This window comes from Panthera tigris, chromosome D1 (assembly GCF_018350195.1).
Source record: "Panthera tigris isolate Pti1 chromosome D1, P.tigris_Pti1_mat1.1, whole genome shotgun sequence".
NCBI classification, from domain to species: Eukaryota; Metazoa; Chordata; class Mammalia; order Carnivora; family Felidae; genus Panthera; species Panthera tigris.
The window spans coordinates 67,839,264-67,863,186 of NC_056669.1; the positions used below are offsets into that span (position 1 = coordinate 67,839,264).

The 23,923-nt window shown below is 36.5% G+C and overlaps 1 protein-coding gene and 1 non-coding gene across 3 annotated transcripts in view; both read left to right on the forward strand.

The window, feature by feature from the left end:
- Positions 1–23,923, forward strand: part of USP47 (ubiquitin specific peptidase 47) — a 105,771-nt gene that overhangs the window by 76,128 nt on the left and 5,720 nt on the right. For both annotated transcript variants that reach the window (XM_015537931.2, XM_042959483.1), the window contains 12 exons: positions 576–652; positions 1,204–1,259; positions 4,151–4,263; positions 4,982–5,086; positions 7,128–7,335; positions 10,039–10,154; positions 12,159–12,278; positions 13,943–14,723; positions 19,393–19,568; positions 19,911–19,991; positions 22,018–22,133; positions 22,716–22,834. In XM_015537931.2, the coding sequence (XP_015393417.2) occupies positions 576–652; positions 1,204–1,259; positions 4,151–4,263; positions 4,982–5,086; positions 7,128–7,335; positions 10,039–10,154; positions 12,159–12,278; positions 13,943–14,723; positions 19,393–19,568; positions 19,911–19,991; positions 22,018–22,133; positions 22,716–22,834 (2,068 nt within the window). The remainder of the gene's footprint in view (positions 1–575; positions 653–1,203; positions 1,260–4,150; positions 4,264–4,981; positions 5,087–7,127; positions 7,336–10,038; positions 10,155–12,158; positions 12,279–13,942; positions 14,724–19,392; positions 19,569–19,910; positions 19,992–22,017; positions 22,134–22,715; positions 22,835–23,923) is intronic.
- On the forward strand, positions 2,550–2,656 carry LOC122231654. The gene has a single exon (XR_006208898.1). It is a non-coding gene; the product is annotated as a U6 spliceosomal RNA (small nuclear RNA).

Here is a 23,923-nt window from a genome sequence, read left to right on the forward strand (position 1 = left end):
GCAGAGCCTAACATGGGGCTCGATCTCACGAACCGTGATATCATGACCTGAGCTGAAATCAAGAGTCAGATGCTTCACCTCCTGAGCCACTCAGGCACCCCAAGGAGGGGTTTTTAAAGATTATTCTGAAAGACAGGAGTAGAGCTGTTTCTAATCAACAGTAGGGATTTATTAAAAATGGGAGACTTAGTTTGTCCAGTGAAGCATTTTAAGACACATGCCAAGTCATTCTTTTGTTTTTGCTTTGAGTAAATTTTCTAGTTTATCATTGTTACTTATTTTGTTCTGTTCTGTTTTGTTTTGTTTGGGTCTTGCTAAGTGTTTCCAGAGGCCGACTCCCTTTTTTTTTTTTTTTTTTTTTTTTTTTTTTTTTTTAATCTTGAGCCTTCATGTGGGCTACCTGTTGAGCACTAGAACTAATTGGCTGGTAGCAGCCAGTGATTCTGATCAAATTTTGTGAATTGGTAGTTGTATGGTACATTTTAACTCTGAGATTAAAATTGGCTTACTTGTTGACATAAAGGTAATGATGTTATAGATTTTAGAAGAAGGTAAACAGTGTAACAACTTTTTAGATAACACAAGAGGACATTAAGAAAACACATGGTGGATCTTCAGGAAGCCGAGGATATTACTCAAGTGCTTTTGCAAGGTAAATAACTTCCTAATTTGTACTGTTTATAAATTAGAGTTAATTATAGCTCTTCAGCATTTTTTGCCATTAAAAAAATTTAACCCAGGGGTCAGCAAACTATAACCCACAGACCAAACCCTGCCTGCCTCTAGTTTTTGGAAATAAAGTTTTATTGGAATGTCACTATACTCCTTTGTTGAAGTATTGTGTGTTGATCTTTTCCCTTTAACAACAGAGTTAAAATAACTTCAATATGGCCAAGAAAAAAATTGGCTGACTCCTGACTTAACTGTAGTAGTGGTTCTAGGACACAGGTTTTTTGAAGACTTAACTGTGTAACCAAGAGGAGATGTGGAATCTTCTCATAAACCTGTCAGGAAAAGCAAAGTAGATTCTCCTTTTTTTTTTCCTAGAATGTTTTAAGTTTGAACCTATCATCGAACACTTAACATGGTTTTCTAATTGTTTGAAACAAAGAAAAACTATTAAAACAAAATATTTGATGCTGGGAAATGGAATCTTTACAATCTACTTTTTGTTGACATTAATCTTTTTTATATTTCTACTAGCTCCACAAATGCTTATATGCTGATATATAGACTGAAGGATCCAGCACGAAATGCAAGTATGTTAGCATGTAGTTATTTGATTTTAATCTGTACTAATTTCTTTTGTAAGTTTGGCAAACCCAGATAACTACTTTTAAATGATTGTTTTTTTGTGCCTAGAAAAATTAATTATAAAGATTGTTATGAGATAATACCAAGTGGTGAAAACACTTGGAAAAAGTTGAACTATTTTTTAATACACTAAGAGATAAAACTTACTCTACATTTAAAAAGTGGGGTATTTATTTTCAGTTAGATAGTGCTCAGTGATGATAAATCCCAGATCTGTGTAGCAGCCCTGACTCGCCATCTAGGTGGCCTAGAGCAAGTTATTTAGCTTTTCTAAATCTTATTTTCCACGTCTGTAAAATGGGGATAATCATAGTATTTTATAGGATTATAATGAAAAATTAAACATTTTTTAGCATTTAGCATCATATCTACTAGTACATACTAATAACTCATATTTTGCTGTGACTGCTTTTTTTGGTATAAGCCTTTGGAGTATTTTATTATCAAAATGCTTTGAATGGGGACCCTTAAAAAAGTCAACTTCTGACTTACCACTCTACAAAGTTCCTGAGAGCTAAAGTTAAATATCTTTGTTTATTTGCTTAAAAAGCAAATAAAGTCTTATGAGTCTAGTATGCATCCTTTATTACGTTTTTAAAAAAAAATTTTTTTTTAATGTTTATTTATTTTTGAGACAGAGAGAGACACAGCATGAGCAGGGAAGGGGCAGAGAGAGAGGGAGACACAGAATGTGAAGCAGGCTCCAGGCTCTGAGCTGTCAGCACAGAGCCCGACGCGGGGCTCGAACTCACGAACTGTGAGATCGTGACCTGAGCCGAAGTCGGATGCTTAACCGACTGAGCCACCCAGGCGCCCCTATTACGTTTTAATTGTGTTGAGAGTCCTCAAAATAATCCTGTATACAAAGTATGTGGGTTTGTCTTTTATTATTACTTTAAAAAATTGCAGTTCCCCTTTTTTCTTAATGCTGACTCTGAATCAGTATTGCAAATAACTAGATGTGTTTGTGTGTACATGTGGATATATACACAGGTGATATGTTGACCTGTATTTTTTTCATAATTACTATAATCACTGACCTTGATTTCTGTATTTCCTTTGTTCAGAAACTACCATACTGTAAAGTTTATTTTAGGTAGTTTACGTTTTGTTTATATTTTTGAAAATCCTCATTAGATTGTGGTATAAGGCTTAGGACTTAATTTATCTTTTCACTAATGATAATCCAGAGTGCAGAGTCTGTCATATAGTGGCTGTTTAATAATTTACTGTAGGTGCTCGCTTCGGCAGCACATATACTAAAATTGGAACGATACAGAGAAGATTAGCATGGCCCCTGCGCAAGGATGACATGCAAATTCGTGAAGCGTTCCATATTTTTGACAGATACCATATGCTTTCACTCTTATGTGGATCCTGAGAAACTTAACAGAAACCCATGGGGGAGGGGAAGGGAAAAAAAAAAAGGAGGTTAGAATGGGAGAGAGCCAAAGCACAAGAGACTCTTAAAAACTGAGAACAAACTGAGGGTTGATGGGGGGTGGGAGGGAGGGGAGGGTGGGTGATGGGTATTGAGGAGGGCACCTTTTGGGATGAGCACTGGGTATTGTATGGAAACCAATTTGACAATAAACTTCATATATTGAAAAAAAAATTTTACGGTAGAATTAATGGGGAAAAAAGGAAATTATAATAAGTCATTTCAGAACAGAGATTTCAGAGGAGAGTAATCATTCTAACTTTACAGATAAAAGAATGATACCCCAAAGGTTAACGTGTCCAAGACCATAGCTACCTGGAGGCAGAGCCAGGATTTTATTTCCTATGTTCTCTGTGTCACCCACCACTCCAGATATTTCCATTAGGGCAATAACTCAGCTTTCCTTTACTCCCCAAAAATGTAGTTTTGTGCTGAAACACCAGAGGGTGCTCTATGTATGATATGGAATATTTTTACAATGAGAGTTTATTTCTATAATCGATTTTTACGTTCCATAGGGATTTGATTACATATGTAATATATATATATATATGTAGATATATAAATATATATGTGTGTGTGTATATATATATATATATAAATATATATGTGTAGATATATAAATATATATGTGTGTGTGTGTATATATATATAAATATATATGTGTAGATATATAAATATGTGTGTGTGTGTATATATATATATATATATATATATATATATATAAAAATTGTTCTCCCTATTTAAAGCCTGATAATCATTGGCGTTATTAAATAGTGTCATATTCTCATATTGGCACTTTTAATGCTTTGAGTTACATATAAAATTCTGTGAATAGAAAGTAGCTAAAAGATTGTTTTGAGAACAAAGGAAAGATGAGTGTATTAGTGAATAATAACAAATAGCATTTGTAGTAGCAGCAGCAACAATAACACTTACTACATTTTATTATATCCCAGGTAAGTACTCTATGGGGTAGATGTATTAATAAGTTTAAGAAACCAAGGTCTAGAGAAGTAAACTTACCCAAGGTCACACAATTTGATGGCGATAATAAAATCAGAAATGATTTTATTTCAAAGTTTCAGAGAGACTTTTTCATTCTAAGAGTCTTAATCTGCATGCCAGAGTTGTCCTGGAGCCAAGAGATACTATGGATTAAATGTGTGGTTTTTTAAAACGTATGAGACCTAATAACCATGTGCCATTATCAACTACCTCTTCACTCTTGTCTGGAAGAAGCTGATGTTCTAAGTTAAGAGATTAATGTAATTGAGATCTGTTTTGATGAGAGCTATCATAGAAATATGTACTGTGGGAACATAATAGAGCAAATTTATGTAAAGGAAGCTCAATTTCCAGTGACTATGTCTTGCCCTGTTTTTATTACAATAGAGTTTCTAGAAGTAGATGAATATCCAGAACATATCAAAAACTTGGTGCAGAGGGAGAGAGAATTGGAAGAACAAGAAAAAAGGCAACGAGAAATTGAGCGCAATACATGCAAGGTTAGATTTCATAAGTTTACTTTTAATTAAAATGCACTATTGAAGTTTGCTTAACTGCAATTCTCGTAACATTCATTGGGCTGATTCTGTAGGCAGTTATACTATCATTTCATTAAGCAGTACAACCAACTATATTACTGAAGTAAGATCTGATTTTTATGCATTAATAAACATTAACATGTAGTGATAATACTCAGTGCTGGTAAGGTTACAGTGACGTGAGCATTGTCACATTCTGCTATAAGACTAATAAGCTGGTAAAAACCTTATCGCATAGAAATTGAGTAGAATTCATTAAGAGCCTTAAGCAAATTCATGTTTTTTAATAGAATTCTCTTAAGAAAATATCTCTTAATGAGATAACCACAGATGCTATAAAAATTTTGGCAGCAAGGACATTGATCACAGTATTTTCCAAACAAGGGAAAAACTTGAAACAACCTGAAAGTATGTCAGTAAGAGAATGATTACTTAAATTATGATACATGCTTATAAAGAAACATGCAGTTGTTAAAATTAATGTTTTTGAATTCTTATAAGATGAAATATAGTCACTATATTTGTTGTTGAGAAAAATAGACACGGAAGAGAATGATTTCAGTTATACATTTTTTTAATTGTAATATTTTGACTATTAGGAAAAAAATACTGTCTGCAGAAGAATTACATTTTGACTCGATGACTTGCTGAGATGATGACACTATTTTACATTTTCTAGATAAAATTATTCTGTTTGCATCCTGTGAAACAAGTAATGATGGAAAATAAATTGGAGGTTCATAAGGATAAGACATTAAAGGAAGCAGTAGAAATGGCTTATAAGGTATGTTTAATTGCACTGTTGACATTTAATTATTGATATCTTAGATAACAATAGTAATCTCTTTTCCAAAATTTTTATTATGGTCAGTAGTAATATCAGCACTTGCAGTAAACTTGATAGTCTATTTACATCATCTCTCTCTCAGTGGGTGTAGCTTATACATCTTCTTTGGAACATACCCAATTGAGTTGGAGAAATTTCTCACCCTGAAAGCCAGTTCAGTTTTGTAGAACAAGAATTAGAATTAGAAACAAAAACATTTATTCTTTTTCATTCATTTAACAGGTATGCATTGAGACCCTCCCACAATTTGCAAATATTTTATTGTTTAGATGCTGTAAAGTAAGTCAGTAATATATTGAGATTATTTCTCCTGAGATGTTATCCATGAGAAGCAGGCAGCTATGCAAAAAGTTGGGGAGAATATTTTAGTAGAGGTAACAACATGTGTGAAAACTGAGATGAGGTCGTGGCCGCCGTGATCAAAAAACTGTTAAAAGGGACATTGTATTTAGATTGTCTTGAATGAGAAGAGAGTAGCTTAAAATCAAATTAGAGACTTTATACAAATAGTAGGTTGCAATTTATTCTAAGAATAATGTAAAGTTATTAGTGGGTTTTGAAAGGCAAATAGAAACGGAAGCATTCTTTAACCAGATTATTCCAAATGTTGTCTGTAATACTTGACAAATTTTTGCCCTTTCCATGTAAATATGAGCATCATTGAACTGAAATTAAAGTCATTAGTTAGAGAAAAAATTGCATGCTACATTACAGTGTTCTGGTTTTGCTCATAATTGCATTTCCAGTACTTTTTCCTGGTGTGCAGGAAAAGGAAAATTTGGGTGGGTATGTGGATGAGCAAATGAATGAACAAACAGTAAAATTGATAGATAGCTCCGGATTTACCTCATTAAAAGTAAAAATCCTTTAAACACAGTGGACTGTAAGCATCATCTTTGCAAAACAGTAGTGAAACCAAATGAAACTAAAATAGAGAAAACATCTTAACAGTTTTTACACAATTTTACAGTCTGTAATAGCAGTAACAATAGTTTATATTCCAGCAGTTTTTAATGCAGGAAGACAAAGATTGTCTTAAAAGTCAGAAGTAAAAGTTCATAAATACAAAGAGTCAAACAAACAGAAGAGAGAAATAAGTCAGTCTTATGTCCCAGAAAGAGAACTCCATCTTTGGGAGGAGTGAGGGGAATAGAGGTCGGTGGGGACACACACCAAAGCTTACTGTTTTTCTTGAAGGTCCTAATCACAAACCTTAAATAAGTATGAAATACTTTGAAGTAATCCTTTCTGTCTCCAGGCAGTTCATTTTTCACTTAAGAGATGTTGCATCCAGAGTATGCCATCTACCAGTAACATGGGCCAGAGGGAGATTTTATGACAGAAATTCCATGCCCTGAGCTGTAGATATGCTGGAGGCTCATATGGAAGGGGAGCTGCAAGGTGGCGCATGGGAGACACGGAAGCTGTGGCCTCTCTGGTGGCTCTGCGAGGCGTGCTATCCCCTGCGCTTAGAAAGATGGTTAAACCCAAACATGTCATCACCAGTTCTTCTCCAGATCGGATTAATGCAACAGAAGCTGCATATTCTCTTGGTTGTTCTCCCCTGGGTTCCAGAGTAGTGATTATAGAGCAAGGGATTATAATACATTGATTTTGAGTTCATCTGAAGTTTAGAATGTTAACTTTTTTTAAAACTAGGAATGTTTTAAAAATATGTTAGTGCATAAGTTGCATTATTTAGGGGATAATGAAATAATTAAAAATAGCATTGAAGTTATGCCTTTAACTTTGATGTCTTTGAACTTTGATGCAAATCATAAATATATGAATTTTATTGTTTGCTAGGACCTATTGGTGGTGGAATTACACATCAGACTAAACTGTGTGTGTGTATGTGTGTATATATGTGTGTGTATGTGTGTGTGTGCATATATCTATATCTATATATGTGTGTGTGTGTGTCTGTCTCCATCCGCCACCCCCCCCCCCCCCCCGGCCTGGCCTTGTTTTCTTTTAGATGATGGATTTAGAAGAGGTCATACCCATGGATTGCTGTCGCCTTGTTAAATATGATGAGTTTCATGATTACCTTGAACGATCGTATGAAGGAGAGGAAGATACCCCAATGGGACTTCTACTAGGAGGAGTAAAGTCAACATACATGTTTGATCTACTGTTGGAGACGAGAAAACCTGACCAAGTTTTCCAGTCTTACAAACCTGGAGGTAAAGAATTTTACGGTTGTACTGGACTTAAAATTTTCATGAGAAGGTTTTTTAATAGAAATGAGTTTAATTTTAAATTTTTTTATGTTCTTAAAATGCAGAATAATTTTGATAGGTTAGGAAGTAGCAACAAGCTTAGAATTAACTTCTAGATTACTTTCAAAGAGCTATATACAAAATTTTAAAAAATTAGCTTGCAGCCTTCAGTGGGATTTTTCTTTTTCAGTGCTGAAAACACTTCTCTTCCCCCCTTCTCTCTATTTATACAGAAAAAAAAGTCCAAAAACAGTACAGTCTCATCAACTCTCAGAAGTAGAATCTTATTTTTCAGGGTTTCCTTGATGAAGTGGTTTCATAACCCATTGCTGCCAACACTTTTTATTTTTCTCCATCTTCTCCATTTTTGCAGGTCCCAGGAACTTCATTCTTTTTTTTTTGTCTTCATTAAATCTGTCACAGTCCTCAATATCTTGAGGGTTTTTTTTGTTTGTTTGAGACTGATGTGGAAAGCAAAATACCACACTCCTAGCTTTACCCAGAGTAGTCCCTAAAGACAGTTACATGACCAAAGTTTTCTAGTAATCACTATGTAAACTGTAACAAATAGGGGAAAATAAAAATGTTTAAGTAACTTTAGAGAATTCTCACTATTATTGCATAACCCTGAATCCCTTCTATTGGTTGTTACAATTCAGACTTATGTTCTCTACTTTTATTCCTAAAAATTGAACTCACAAAAACCTTCTTCTGGGGGCGCCTGCCTAGGTGGCTCAATCGGGTAAGCGTCCTACTCTTAATTTCAGCTCAGGCCATAATCTCATGGTTCATGAGTTTGAGCCCCTCATCAGGCTCCACACTGATAGTAAAGCCTGCTTGGGATTCTCTTTCCCTCTCTCTGCCCCTCCCCCACTTGTGCATGTGCTTCCATGCTCTCTTTGGCTCTCTCAAAAAAGCAAAAGTAAAAAGCCTTCTACTCTCAAATTCTATTTCTTTGCAGATGCTATAAACCTCTCTTTGTTTTTTTTTTAATTAAGGCTCCTCTTTTCAAAGTAGATTAAGTATGATACTCTTAAGGGCTCCATCAGTCAGACTCTGTTCTGTTTGTAGAGAGTTCCTTTGGAGCATTTCCTTGCAGATTATTTTTGGTCTAGATAGCAAAATGATGATTAAAGTGTAACATGAGTCAGCAATAAAACCACTTTTTAAAAAGAGAACTTTAGGGACATCTGGGTGGCTCAGCGTCTGACTTCAGCTCAGGTCATGATCTTGCGGTTCATGGGTTCAAGCCCACATTGGGCCCTGTGCTGACAGCTCAGAGCCTGGACCCTGCTTCTGATTCTGTGTTTCCCTCTCTCTCTGCCCCTTCTCTGCTCACGCTCTCTCTCAAAAATAAACAAACTTAAAAAAAAAAAAGAAAAAGAGAACTATACGTGTGAGTGTGGATTGTAAAACTTGCAGATAGCGTTTTATTTATTCATTAATAATGACTTTAGCAGAATATTTTATCAGATTTAGATTAGAAATCTAGGGAAAAACCTGACCATTTATATACACTTCATAAAGGAAATTAAAACATTTAAGCCAGAGAATAACTAAGTGTTTGAAGATGATTTGCTTTTCTAGTAACTAAAAGTTTAGTTATATATAATCTGAAAACAGAAGAGAAGATAGGATTAAGTTGTAATATGAAAAATTTAAGTGAAAAAAACAAACCATGTAAACCAAAGCAATTTTCTGTAGACTCTTCTGTAGAATGTAGAGAATATTATTTGGAGGAGGAGAAGTCTTTGATTATGAACGAGGTCTTGAGTGGTATAATGAAGGTTGATCAAAAGCAAATAGGGTTGCTGGGTCCCCTTTAGAATTTGTTCTGCATTCTCTAGTAATTTAATGTTGTGGTTTAGGTCTGTATTTTGCAACTTTGGATATGTATTTTATTTTAAGTTTATTTATTTATTCTGAGAGAGAGAGAGCATGAGTGCACAAGTCGGGGAGGGGCAGAGAGAAGGAGAGACAGAATCCCCGCACCATTAGCACAGAACCCAATGCAGGGTTTGAACTCATTAACTGTGAGATCATGACCTGAGCTGAGATCAAGAGTCAGTGCTTTAACTGACTGAGCCACCCAGGAGTACCTGGATATGCATTTTTAATGTGGTTGATAAATTTATGTTATGTTTTACAAGGAAACAAACCATGAATTTTTCAAAAATCATATTTTGACTGTTGTCATTGTTTTTTGTTTTTTGTTTTTTTTTTAATTTACATCCAAATTAGTTAATCCATATAGTGCAACAATGATTTCAGGAGTAGATTCCTTAATGCCCCTTTCTCATTTAGCCCATCCCCCTCCCACAACCCCTCCAGTAGCCCTCTGTTTGTTCTCCATATTTAAGAGTCTTTTATGTTTTGTTCCCCTCCCTGTGACTGTTTCATTGTTTTAAAGAGATCTAGGAGAACTTTTTTATTAGCCTCATTTCCATTTCTTTGTAGATGTTTGTAATGTAATACATTGCAAGGAGAAGTTTATTATGTATTATATACATGTGTAACATTGTTATGTCTACTATCTTAATAGTTAGGAAAATATTACCTTGCCATCTATTGGAAATATATTAGGAATGCAGTGCTCATGTGAAATAGACTTTTAAAAATAACATCCATTTATGTTTTTGTATTTTTCAAATGTTTTGTGTTTTTCAGAAGTGATGGTGAAAGTTCATGTTGTTGATCTCAAGGCCGAATCTGTAGCTGCTCCTGTCACTGTTCGTGCTTACTTAAATCAAACGGTCACAGAGTTCAAACAGCTTATTTCAAAGGTAAGGTTTAAAATTGGTCAGTGAATATTTTTGAGTGCTTGTTCTGTACAAAGCATTGTGTGATAGTTATGAGTGTGGGAACTAGTACTTACTAGCAGGAGGCAAGTACAGTTAGAAGAGAAACACACTTCAAGTGGAAGACACCAAGTGACCAAAGTATGGAGGTCAGGAAGTGTGAGGCAAGCGCACACAGTGATGGCATATGTGTTTGGCTCAACCTCTGTATAGTGCAGGCCTAGAAATAGAAGTTAGTTTATTTCATGGAGAGTTTTTAAATAGTAAACACAAAAGCATGGGCTCTATTTGATGTGGGCAATGGGAAGTATGTTATTTGTTTGTTTTCCTAAGTTCAGCAGTGGTATGATGAGAGTTCTGCTGTAGAATGGTAAGTTCCTGGATAGAGGGGGAGTCCGTAAAGTGGATGAGGAGGCTGTGGAAATAGTGCAAGTGAAGGCATTGGACCAGAAAGGAGAGAAGGGGTAGATTGTAAGAATGACTATATGCGTAGAATCTGCAGGACTTGGGATTGGTTGGAGTAAGGCAAGAAGGAGCACAGATGCTTTGAGGAGTTTTGAACTTGGGTAGCCACAAAGTAGTGATCTAGTAATCAAAATGGAAGAGTAGGGTAGGGGAGCAGATTTGACAGGGAAGGTGGTGAATTAAATGCTGGCCATATTCGGTGAGTTAGTGATAAAGAACATAGATTCATTCAGAATTTGTGAGCTGGAAAAATATGATGAAAACATTCAAATTTCCTTGGGCCAAGCTAGTCCACTCTAGAGAAATGATTATACTGTACTCTGTAGAACACTGAGCACACAAACACAGGTGAAATTTTTCAGGATTCTTAAGCCCCAGGCTTAGATGACTTGCTGTAGTGGAAATTGTTCAGTAATAGCAAGCAAGAAGTTGATCTACTTTCTAGTCGTTCCTCTATGGCAGTATTATCTTTGATCTCATCTAGGTTTTTTTTTTTAATGCCTATTTTAACAGGGTTGTTGTGAATGTTAATGGAACAAATAAATGCTCTGTTTGTGGAGAAAAATTGTTAAGTTATTATATAAAAGTTGGGTTTTAATTATTATTGCGTTGAAAAAACAACAATGACCTCTGATTCTTCTGCCAAAGTAATAGATAATTTGAGGAGATAAATCATGTTTTGGAGATAGATTTTACAATTAAATTGCTCTTAGAAAGCCTATATAAGTGTACTTGCTCCTTATTACAGTTTAATCTAGAGTATGAGCATTGAGGTAGAATACAAAAGAAACATATGACATTGCCTTCCTGAAGAAGTTAATAATTTTATTGGGGGAGAATATATCTGTAGAGAATAAAGGCAGTCACAAAGTATTTTGCCAAGAAAGGCAGCAGATAAAGTCTAACTAGACCGCCAAAGAATTAGTTATCATTAGTTGTATTGAAAACACATCATGTTTTTTTAAATGTAAATTTTTTTGTCTGCTCATTTCTTGTGAAATTCCCAAAATGATACCTCAGATTAAGGACATGTACTTTTAGAGTAACTTGAAACTTTACCTATTAATTTAATCTCATTTTACACAGAAGAAAAATGATTTAGTAGAAGTATTAACTATTCGCAGAATACAAAAGAACTCATCAAAAGTTCAGGAGTTAAACAGTTACTGGTTTGACATCTGTTCTCAAAGTGTCAGTTATTCAGTTTCTTTGGAACCACATCCCCTCATTTACTTTGCAAGTGCCAGAGGAATAGAATTTTTAGTGAAAAATCATTACCTTTAAAATAGTTTCAGAGCATCCATTCATAAGTGATACTTTGTTCACCTAATTTACAGCATAATTAATGGATAGGACTAAAATTTTTCCCATAGAGTCTTTAAAAATTTATAAACCTCCACTAAGATTATTTTCTTTTAATTTTCTTTCTGTTTCTAAGAACTCAGCAGTGTGTCTTCATCCACATTTCCAAGTCCAGCAGAATTATCCTTGCGAGTCCTTTTTACTGACTTGCTTCCATTGCAGGCCATCCATTTACCTGCTGAAACCATGCGGATAGTGCTAGAGCGCTGCCACAATGATCTGCGCCTCCTCACTGTGCCCAGTAAGACCCTGAAAGCTGAAGGGTTTTTTAGAAGTAACAAGGTATGTCTTTTATTTCTTCATTACTATTGTCTCTGCTGGTAATAGTAAATTAAGTTTCATATTATAAGGCTGGCCTCTAGAGCCATCCACTATGTGTCTGTAATTTACCTCGTAAGTTCTCCCAGCGTCTCGGCAATTACCTTCCTTTGTAATCAGGTCAGATCAGGCTTCTTTCTGTCCTACTCCATCCGTCTGCCGGTTCTCCTCTAGGTCTTGTTCATGAGCTACCTCTGCCTGCCTGCAGTATTCTTCCCCCTCTCCCTACATTTTTTTTCAAGGCGCAGATTAGTCCTGCCTCTTTGGTGAAGCCTTACTGACCATTTCTGTCCACAACAATCTTGTCCTCTGAATTCTGTAAATTATGTTACACTCGTTCTTGAGCTTCTCCCATAAAGCACTACTTGATGGGGAAAGTCAAAGACATGCCTACTCTAGAGAAGATTGTCATTTGGGTTCACCCAAAGGGGTTCACCCTTTGCCTACTTATTTATCTCAGATAGAAAAGAGAAAGTTCACATTGATCTGTTTGTTTCATCTCTTGATGTGTTCTATCATTGATAAATGATTTTTCCTCTGTGTTTATTCATAACACCATCAGTTTACTCTGGATCAATTGAATCCAAAATTTTCCCTGTTTGCCATGTTTTATTTATTGCCTTTTCCGTTCTCATTCATCTTAGTGCAGTCTAGTCTTTTATCTCATTTAACCTTTTTTAGTGTTGTCTTATTATTCCTAAGGTGTAATTTTTATTCACCTCTGTTTTCTTTGGATACTTTTGTGTGGTGCTTATGTGTGTATCATTAAAATCCGCCCTAATACCATTTTAGGGTGAAAAGTAGGAGGGATCTCACTTTATTTTTTTCTTTAAATGGTTAGCTAATGATCCTAATCTGTAACATTGATTGGACACTGGTTATCTGTATTTAACCAGTACTTCCCCCAGATTATTTGAAAAACATCCCCAGATGAAATACCATTTCATCTATAAATAATCTGAATGTCTATCTCTAAAAGGTGAGAACTCTTTAAAAACATAACTATAATTATATTATTACATCTAGAAAATTAACAGAATTAATATCAACAAATGTCTAGTCAAGCTTCCCTTATTATCTTGTAAAATTTTTTTCTGACAGGATTTATTTGTTCAGGTAGGATCCAAATAAAGTCCATGATATACCTCTCAAGTCTATTTTAACCTACAGATCCCCCATGTGTATTTATTTCCTTGTCATTTATTTGCTCTAGAATCAAGTCATTTGTCCATTAGATTTTTTTTCTATAATCTGGATTTTGGTATTACATTCCCAAAATGCCTTTATACATGTTCCTCTATCCATGTTCATGCTACGCTTGTTTTTCTAATGAGCAAGATGTGGAATACAAAAACTTTCTGAAAATAGAAAACCCAGTAAACAAGGTATCAGTGTGTGCATGTGCGCATGTGTGTGTCTCATCTATCTTAGCACAGTTTTATGGCTAATTACAAAGACATATGAACATAATATTTATTGTATTTAGTCTCCAAAAACTGTACACATTTCCTTTAGAGATGTCATCATCCCAAATTTTACAACATTTTGTCTTGTGTTGAGGTGATATGAGTGAGAATGAATGTCACTAAAATTAATGATGTAATGTAACTCTCTTACTTACTATTTAGGTATTTGTTGAAAGTTCTGAGACTTTGGATTACCAGATGGCCTTTACAGACTCTCATTTGTGGAAACTCCTGGATCGTCATGCAAATACGATCAGATTATTTGTTTTGTTACCTGAACAGTCCCCAGGCTCTTATTCCAAAAGGACAGCGTGCCAGAAAGCTGGGGGTGATTCTGGTGGTAACGTGGATGATGACTGTGATAGAGTCAAAGGACCTGTGGGGAGCCTCAAGTCTGTGGAAGCTATTCTCGAAGAAAGCACTGAAAAACTCAAAAGCTTGTCACTACAACAGCAGCAAGATGGAGATAATGGAGACAGCAGCAAAAGTACTGAGACAAGTGACTTTGAAAACATAGAATCACCTCTCAATGAGAGGGACTCTTCAGCGTCAGTGGACAATAGGGAACTTGAACAGCACATTCAGACTTCTGATCCCGAAAATTTTCAATCTGAAGAACGATCAGACTCAGATGTGAATAATGACAGGAGTACAAGTTCAGTGGACAGTGACATTCTTAGCTCCAGTCACAGCAGTGACACTTTGTGCAATGCTGATAATGCTCAGATTCCTTTGGCTAATGGACTTGACTCTCATAGCATCACGAGTAGTAGAAGAACTAAAGCAAATGAAGGGAAAAAAGAGACATGGGACACAGCAGAAGAAGACTCTGGAACGGATAGTGAATACGATGAGAGTGGCAAGAGCAGGGGAGAAATACAGTACATGTATTTCAAAGCAGAACCCTATGCTGCAGACGAAGGTTCTGGGGAAGGACATAAATGTATGTACTTAGAAAGAAAACTCCTTGAAACAGCACCAATTGGTTTCTCAGTTTATTTAAATTTTTAGTTAAGAAAGGAACCAGCTAAGAGTTCAGTACTTTGTTCTAGGATCACCCGTAACTTCCTGGATTATAAGAGTGTTCTCTGTTGCCTTTGCTTTCATTTTCGGGGCAGTTGTAGTAACAACTGTCTTTGGACCTCCGCAGCACATCAGACCTGTGACAGCAGTGATGTCACAGCTCTGGGGAAGATAAGTGAAAAAGAAAAGGAATTAAGAATTGTTTTAAAGTAAAGAATGAAGAATTGTTTTAAAGGAAAGAATTATGATAAAAGCCCTAAGTTAAAAACTAAGAAATAGTTTAAAAAGTAAATAATATACCAAAAAGATAAAATTTGGTATTCATTGCTGAGGAAAAGTTTTTATTTGTGCATCCCCTCTCTTCTCTTTATCCCTCAATGCAAATAACCCCCTCCCCACCCCCTAAATAGTCCATGGTTAACTGGGAAAGTCAGAAAAAGGAAAGGGGCTTTTTTAAAGTTGATACTTTGAAGTAAGCTCCAAGCAGAGTATAAACTAGAAATCCTCAAGTGTATAATCACAAAAACGTTGAAGAGATCTGTCAGTTCAGGTATTTGGGATAAGCAGCAACAGCAAAAACACACCTACATGAAAACAATAAAATGACTTATAAAACATCAGATGAAAACAGCCAAAGAATGTACAAAAGTTTTCTTCAAGTATAAAAGAGAAATAGCTCAAAAAAACAAATACTTTGTATTTTATTACCCCTTATATTCTTAATTTTAGTTTTCAAAACACTTGTTCTCACTTGAAGCTTCTCTGAAATTAGTAAAGCAAATATTGATATCCTCGTTTGACTGATAAGAAAACTGAAGCTCATAGTGGATGGATGACTTGCCCAAAAGTACATGTGTAGCTAGTAAGGAGTGGAACCACTACTAGAATATAAGTCTTTGAATTGAATGCATTTGCTGTTACCTTTCTGACAGTGGAAAGGGAGTCCCACTCTATCCATCTGTTCATCCACCTCCCCCCCCCCCAATTAATATTTCCTGAATCCATTCAAGATGCCAGGCCCTACGTAGATGTTAGAAGTGGAGATGACAAAGACGCAGCCTCATGTTTCATCTGGTGGGAGAAGGCCCACAACCAGCATGAAAGTTAATTGCTGCGATGCTTATAGTCTCAAAATTTAGTCTCTTAAAAGGAAGTGGTAGAAATTATGAAATCAGTAATAAAAATGCATAAATTTGTCTTTTTAACTAATTAGTTCCCAGTAACACTGGAACCATGTGACATCCATATAGATACCTTGCAGAAACTCAAGTGGGAAAATGTGGGTTAGTGAGCCACAACGGAATCAGAGACTCTATAATAATGCTTTAACTCCCTGTGGCACTTTTACTTCATAAGGCTCATTAATTCACATCATCTCACTTATTTCTCAACAGCTGTGTGAAATTGATGCCATTAGACAGTTTTTGCTGATGAAGAAACTGGCTCAAACTGACTTAAATAATTTGCCGGGGGTCACACAGCCAGTAGGTCACACTGCTGGTCAGTCCAGCTCCTGTGATCTGATTGTAAGCCTGGCCCACATTTCTCCACCTCATAACTGCTACCCACTGTCTCTTACTTTCCTCACGTCAGAGTAAAGGAAAAATAGCCAGTAGCTACCCTTTCTTACCATCCTCAACCCTTCAAGAGCATTAGAAAATTAAAAACAGCTCCTCTTTACAAAGAGGTTAGAAATTTCTCTTAAGTGGTTTGTTTTATAGTGATGTGCTGGAGAGTTGACTGCATGAGTCTAAACGTTAAGAATTTAATAGGAATACTTAGAATTGTAGACTGAGGAGTCTCCTTCCACCTTTTTGGAAATTCATAGTGGACTAGTTTACTAGCATTCGTTGAAATAGTAAACATGATGATCAAGAGAACCCGTTTACTACAATTTATTTTGGTTTTCAGAAGCCGTGCAGAAGGCTTGTTTGAACAGAAAAAGTGGAAACGGGCTTAGAGGTAGATGAGTAGGGTTGAGAGCCAGCAGCCACGTGCTTCAGGAGTCTGTACTAAGACTGTTTCATCACAGCTCCTCAGAGACCTGAAAGTTGGTACCTGGGTAACATGGATGATGAATAATAATACGGTTCTTCAGAGTGATGAAATGCCAGGGTGTAACACATAAACAAAGAATTTGATATCTGAAGAGTGACATTTTATGTACAGTATAGACAATATGGGTAGCAACTGAAATACACTTAAAGTGATGGTCTTTAAGCTATCTGTTATAATCCAGGAATTGTTTCGGGGAGTATGGACCTTTCTCTGAAAATACTGTTCCACTGTGACCTATTGTAGGCTGCAGGCACTCAGGGATAAATAGGGAGATCAAGGTAATAAAAATGAGAGTGCATTTGCACTGATAATTTCTTTGTACAATTTTGGTTATCACTTCATTTAAGAAATACATAAAAGAAAGAAACCCTAAAGATATTTTGAGGTTGCTCTGTGAAGAGACCAAACTCTTCAGTTTGAAGAGGTGAATAGGGAAAATGGTATGATGGTAATCTCTAAAATTATAATTACAGCCAGTCAGTTAAGCCAACAATTTTTGCCAGGGCTGTAGTACACATTTGGCATATACTGACCCCAAGGTATAAGCACAACTGTCTGCATTTTATAATAGAGGTAATTGAGGTACAGAGAAGTCAAGCCACAGTCACAAATGTAAGGTACAAGGAGGAGCCAAGAATTCATTCAGGCCAGCCCATTTCACTACAGAACCACTTGGTCTTAATCACCATATTGGACTGTATCAATAACAACAAACATTTGTATCTTCCTGTGATACATTACTGTGAGTTAGAAACCAAAATTGTGGTAATAGCTTATTGTTTGAGTAATGACTTAGAATTTACTACATTTGTCATAACAGCAATCAGTGAGACTGGTGTAATGATCCTGTGAGAAAACCGAGGCCCAGAGACATTGGATGACTTACCAATAGCCATTTATTAGGCAACAACTGAAATCTAGTCATTGGCTTCTGATTTCTAATCAAGTAATTTTTTCATTATACCCTTCTCTCAAGAAATGTTGTACCTGCTGGATAGTATAAATAGAGGCTTATTTGCCAAAAGCTGGGTTACTTAGGAGTATTCCTTAAATTTTAGAAATGGACATTTTAAAGGAATTAAATGCTGCCTGAAAAGTTATATATAACAAAAAAGTTCATCACCGTGTTTATATTCTATCTCATACTTTATGGTCACATTTTCTATAGTGAATCTGAATCTTATAACCGGAAAAACAGTAAATGGACATTAATTTATTTGAAAAAGTCCGCTCAAAAATTCATCAACCCAAAAGTTGGGTCAACCTGGGAACATAAACCAGTCATGTTTGAGGGTCTCATCCTTGACTTTTTTTTTTTTTTTCTTTTTTTTTGAGAGAGAGCATACACTTGGGGGAGGGGCCGAGAGGGAGGGAGGGAGGGAGGGGGGGAGAGAGAGAGAGAGAGAGAGAAAATCCCAAGCAGGCTCTGCATCGCCGGCCCAGAGGCTGACACGGGGCTCCAATCCATGAACCATGAGATTGTGTGACCGGAGCTGGAGTCAAGAGTGGGACACTTAACCAACTGAGCCAGACAGGGTGCCCCTCACCCTTGACTTCTGATGTAAATTTTACAGAAAACCAGAGCCTGCCCTAGAGAGAGCCTTATGGCTCTAGAGGAACCACGGGCCTAAGGTGGGATGGCAGCTCTTGTTATACTGCACTGTCTATATTGTAAGAGAGAGAGGAACTTGAGTGAAGTTGTTGCTCTTTACTAGGATATGAAGACTGGAGTCTTAGAAATATTTCAGAAGTATGTTCATGAGTAACTTGTAAAGGACAAAAGATTAATAAGTATTAGAAGAAATGAAGCTCACCAAAAACAATCCTATTGCTTTGCCATGAGAGTTTATATCGAAGCTTGCGGGGGGTGGTGGGAGTTTCTGATCCATTTAGATGCTCTTCCTGTTACGGTCCAACCACATGATAAAACAGATATCATCATATGCTCGTCTTGACAGTTTTTTCTAGTAGAAATCCCAGAACCAAATTTACTAACAATTTTTGAGGCAATTACTAGATATCTACACTGTGCCAAAAGCATGATAAACATATTAACCTCACTGAATTCACACTGCAGTACTAGGAGGTAGGTACTACTCTCTCCATTTTTTAAATGAGGAAGTGGCTACAAGGAGGCCAGTGGCTTGCCCCAGGTCACATAGCTGGCCGGGAAGCAGAAGAGGCACGGTTGGAACCCAGCCAGAGCCTACATTATTACTGTGAAGAACTAGGAATGTATGTAGTTGAAAAGACTTTCCTGAAGTTTGGTTTGGGACTCAGCAGCATATATAAATAAATAGATTAGCATTTCAATCTCTCAGAATGTTGGAAGTTGTTGAAGCTGTTGGATTTTATCGTATGCTCCGTGTCCGTGTTTTTTTGTCCATGCAATGTTGTGTATTAGCTTAAAGTCAAATAACTGAAGGGGGTACTTTTTCCCTGTACAGTATAATAAAGTGCATATGATCTGTTTTATTTATATTCTAAGAGGTTTCTTTTTTTGTTTCGCTTTTGTTTTTTTTTGTACTTAGGGCTGATGGTGCATGTTGATAAAAGAATTACACTGGCTGCTTTCAAACAACACTTAGAGCCCTTTGTTGGAGCTTTGTCCTCTCACTTCAAGGTCTTCCGGGTGTATGCCAGCAACCAGGAGTTTGAGAGCGTCCGGCTGAATGAGACACTTTCATCCTTTTCAGACGACAATAAGGTTGATTAAAATCATTTCAAATAATTAGAGTCTGTTTTACATGATAGATTTGAGAACATCTTGCCCTGTTTCCAAGTAAGATGAAATCGCCCTAAGAGGGTCATTTTGTTTTTATGTTTAGTGATTGGTCGTTTTTTTTCATTCATCTAATAAACATTTGTTAAGTGTTAACTGTGTGTCAGTTACTGTTCTAGGTGCTGGGAATCAGAGGTAAAAGATACACCTGTTCTCAAAGAGCCCATAATCTAGAGAATTTTTGAAGACCAAACTAAACAGTGTGGGGAGAATGGGTTGTTTATTCTGCGGAGGTAATACATCTAAAAAACTGTTTTTAATTTATAGATTACAATTAGACTGGGGAGAGCACTTAAAAAAGGAGAATACAGAGTTAAAGTGTACCAGCTGCTGGTCAATGAGCAAGAGGTAAGTAAGCTGCTTCAGAGCAATATGACGTCACTTCTGCTAGTTATTAAAAACATAGAGTTCAGAGATGTTGTGACTCGTCATTTCTTTTGCTGTCTCTAAAGCACAGACAGGACACTGTTTCCAGAAGCTATTTTGGTTGTGCGGGCCATATTGCCTGTATTGCAGCCACTCATTTCTGCCCCTGTAGCACAAAACCAGACGTAGACAATACATAAACCAGTGGAATTAGCTGTGTCCCAACAGAGTTTATTTACAAAAACATGCAGCAGACAAATGTGGTCCTCAAGCCTTTCTTTGCCTTCCCTCTGCTTTAAAGTATTGTTACACATGTTGGAATGAGGCAGACATTTCCTGCTTTGAAAAGGAGACTTGTTTGTGCTTGATTTTAAGAAATTCTCACATAGTGCTCCAGGGGGATAGCAGTTGATCTGTAGAGCATGTAAGGATTTTTTGCATTCAGAGAGTCATTTCAGTATTTAGCAGGCATTCATTTATCTCGTAGCTGCCATATGCTCACAGATGTTAACTCCTTGAATCTGCATCAGTTAGCTATGATGTAGATATTATTATTCCCATTTTGTAGATGAAGAAACTGAGGCACAAAGAAGTTATGTAACTTGCCCAAGGTCATGTAACAGATGCCAGACAAATGCCCAGAAGAAAAAGGCAAAGTCCCTGTTTTGGGGATGTTTATAACATCTTAGTGAGGACCTAGACAAGTGTGCAAACTAAATAGCAAAGACCGTATTCCCCCCTTCTTATCCATAGGGGATGTGTCCAAGACCCCCCTCCGCCCAGTGAATGCCTGAAACCGAGGATAGTGCCGTGCCACTCCCTACATATACACTATGCTCTTACCTAGACATGTATACCTTAATAAAGTTTAACTTATGCATTTGGCAAGGTAAGAGATTAACTGTTGCCAGAAATGAAATAGAACAGTTACAACAGTACACTGTAATAAAAATTATGTGAATGTGGTCTCTCTCAAAAAATCTCATTGTATTATATTTACACTTCTTGTGATGACATAAGATGATAAAATGTGCGTGTGATGAGATGCAGTAAGGGGAATAACATAGGCACTGTGACATAGCATTGGGTTACTACTGATCTTCTGATGATTTGGCAGAAGCATCATTTGTTCCGGACCCCAGTTGGCTAACTGCAAGTAACTGAATGTTCAGAAGGGGAAATCACAGATAAAGACAGACTGCTGAAAATGGAGAAATTTTTCATAAAACGCCTTCATTTGTCCAACAGAGAGTTTATTGAGCACCCATCATGTGTCTTTCATTTCTTCTGAGAGAGAGAGAGAGAGAGAACGAGTAGGGGAGGGGCAGAGAGAATTCTAAGTAGGCTCCACATTGTCAACACAGAGCCGAATGTGGGGCTCAAATCCACGAACTATGAGATCATGACCTGAGCTGAAATCAAGAGCCAGACGCTTAACTGACTGAGCCACCAAGGTGCCCCAACCCATCATATCTCTTACATGTGAATGTTTCATCTGCGTTTGGGGTTTGTAGATAAAATGTCCCTTCTGAGACAATGAATGAACATATTTGGAGAAGTAGTATGCAGTTCCCTCATTTTAATCCATAAAAGTGATTTTTACTTTCAGAATTGCAATCACTTTATTATAAGGAGAGAAATATGAATGTGGTATTTAATCTTCACAATGACTCTGTGAGGAAGACACTACCCCCGGTTTACAGATGAAAAAAAGGAGGCCCGGGGACACCTGCCCCTCTCCCCTGCTCATATTCTCTCTCTCTCTCTCCCTCAAATAAAAAAAATAATAATTATTTAAAAAAATTAAAAAGGAGGCCCAGAAAGGTTAAGTAAACTTGCCCAAGATAGCTTACTTAGTAAGTAGTGGAGCCAAGATTTGAACCTAGGAAGATCAGCTCCTAAACTCAGTCCTATAATTGTCATACTATACAGTGCAAATAAAATGTCTTGTGTACCCTTATTGAATGTGTAATTCAGCTCTCTGATTGTTTTATGTTTGTATTCCTAGCCATGCAAGTTTCTGCTAGATGCTGTGTTTGCTAAAGGAATGACAGTACGGCAATCAAAAGAGGAATTAATTCCTCAACTCAGGGAGCAGTGTGGTTTAGAGCTCAGTACTGACAGGTAAAGTAAAATTACAGTATCATCAGCAATTAGAGGAAATCTTGTGTGGTCTGTTGATATGGATTGGTATGATTTTCTAAAACCAGAATTAAAGAATTCCTCTACTAAGAATTTTAATACTACAGATTAATAGAAGTAAGCAAAAGTATTAGAATTTGTTTGCGCTTCCTCTGTAGGATACTAAATTTGAAATTGGGGGAAGATTTCATTATAGTTCCCCCAAATTAAAAAAAAATTTTTTATGTTTATTTATTTTTGAGAGAGAGGAAAAAGTGTGATCGGGGGAAGGGGCAGAGAGAGGGAGACAGAATCAGAAGCAGGATCCAGGCTCTGAGCTGTCAGCACAGAGCCCAATGTGGGGCTCAAACCCATGGACTGCGAGATCATGACCTGAGCCAAAGTCGGATGCTTAACTGACTGAGTCACCCAGGCACCTCATATTTTCCCAAAATTTTAATGAATAATCACTTGACTTTTATATTTAAATATAGTTCATTATTCATTGATGTCAGATTCATGTTGTTGTTTTCAGGTTAACAATCTCAAGTAATAGTAGTTTAAAATGTCTTATCACATTTGTAGATTTCGTCTAAGGAAAAAAACATGGAAGAACCCTGGCACTGTCTTTCTGGATTATCATATTTATGAAGAAGACATTAATATCTCCAGCAACTGGGAGGTTTTCCTTGAAGTTCTTGATGGTATCATCCATATTTTTGTGGGGAACTATCAGAAATGCTCTGGAACTAATAGAAGCCTATAGTTTTTATCAAAGAACAAGTTTTCTTCCACCTTTACTCTGGGTTGCATTTGCCTTTTAAATATTTCTTTAATTTTGAGAATATTAATTTCTCCTTACAGGAAGTTGACAGTTTTGAAGTTTGCATTTATAGTACTTTTTACAGGAAACTCTGCTAACATTTTCTTACCTGTGTTTGTTATTTAGTTTCTTTTTTCGTTATGGCTGATTTTGTTTTGAGGATGTGGTATTGATAATTTACCAGGGATTTTGAGAACAATGGCCAAGTACCACAAACTGGATGGTTTCAACAATAGAAATGTGTTGTCTCACAGTCTGGAGGCTGCAAGTCTGAAGTCAGGGTGTTGGCAGGCTTGCTTCCTTCTGAGGGCTGTGAGGGAAAATTTGTTCATGGCCCTCCCCTAGCTTCTGGTGGTTGATTGGCAGTCTTTGGTGTTCCTTGGCTTGTTAAATGCATCATCCTGATCTCTGTTTTCATCTGAACATGATGTGAGATGTGCATGCATCTGTGTATGCTTGTGTGTCTGCTTCCGCATTTCCCCATATTATAAGGACACTAGCCCTGTTGGATTAGAGTCACCCTAATGATCGCATTTTAGCTTGATTACCACTGTAACAACCCTATTTCCTAATTAGGTCATATTCTGAGGTACTAGGGTATAGGACTTTAAATGTCTTTTTGAGGAGACACAGTTCAGCCTGTAAAAGTGACCCAGAAGAGGACCTGTGTTTGTCACACCTCCTGCTTTTAATGATCTAAATGGGAACATTTAAAGTATTGTTTTTTGGAGGAGGTAATGGGAGAAAAGTTGGCTTTGGGGTGATCATATCAAGGGAAACAACTAGTTCTATGTTCTTTTGTGACTGCTATTGCCTAGAAAGATTTTGATTTTCCTTTTTTTCCCCTTAGAAATTAAAACATCATAAGATTATGATAGTTTTCCAAGGGTTCAATAATACTAACACCTCACCTATTTCATGCTATTTAAGGTCTGATTTGGTTTAAATTTCAATTGTTAAAACTATGAGT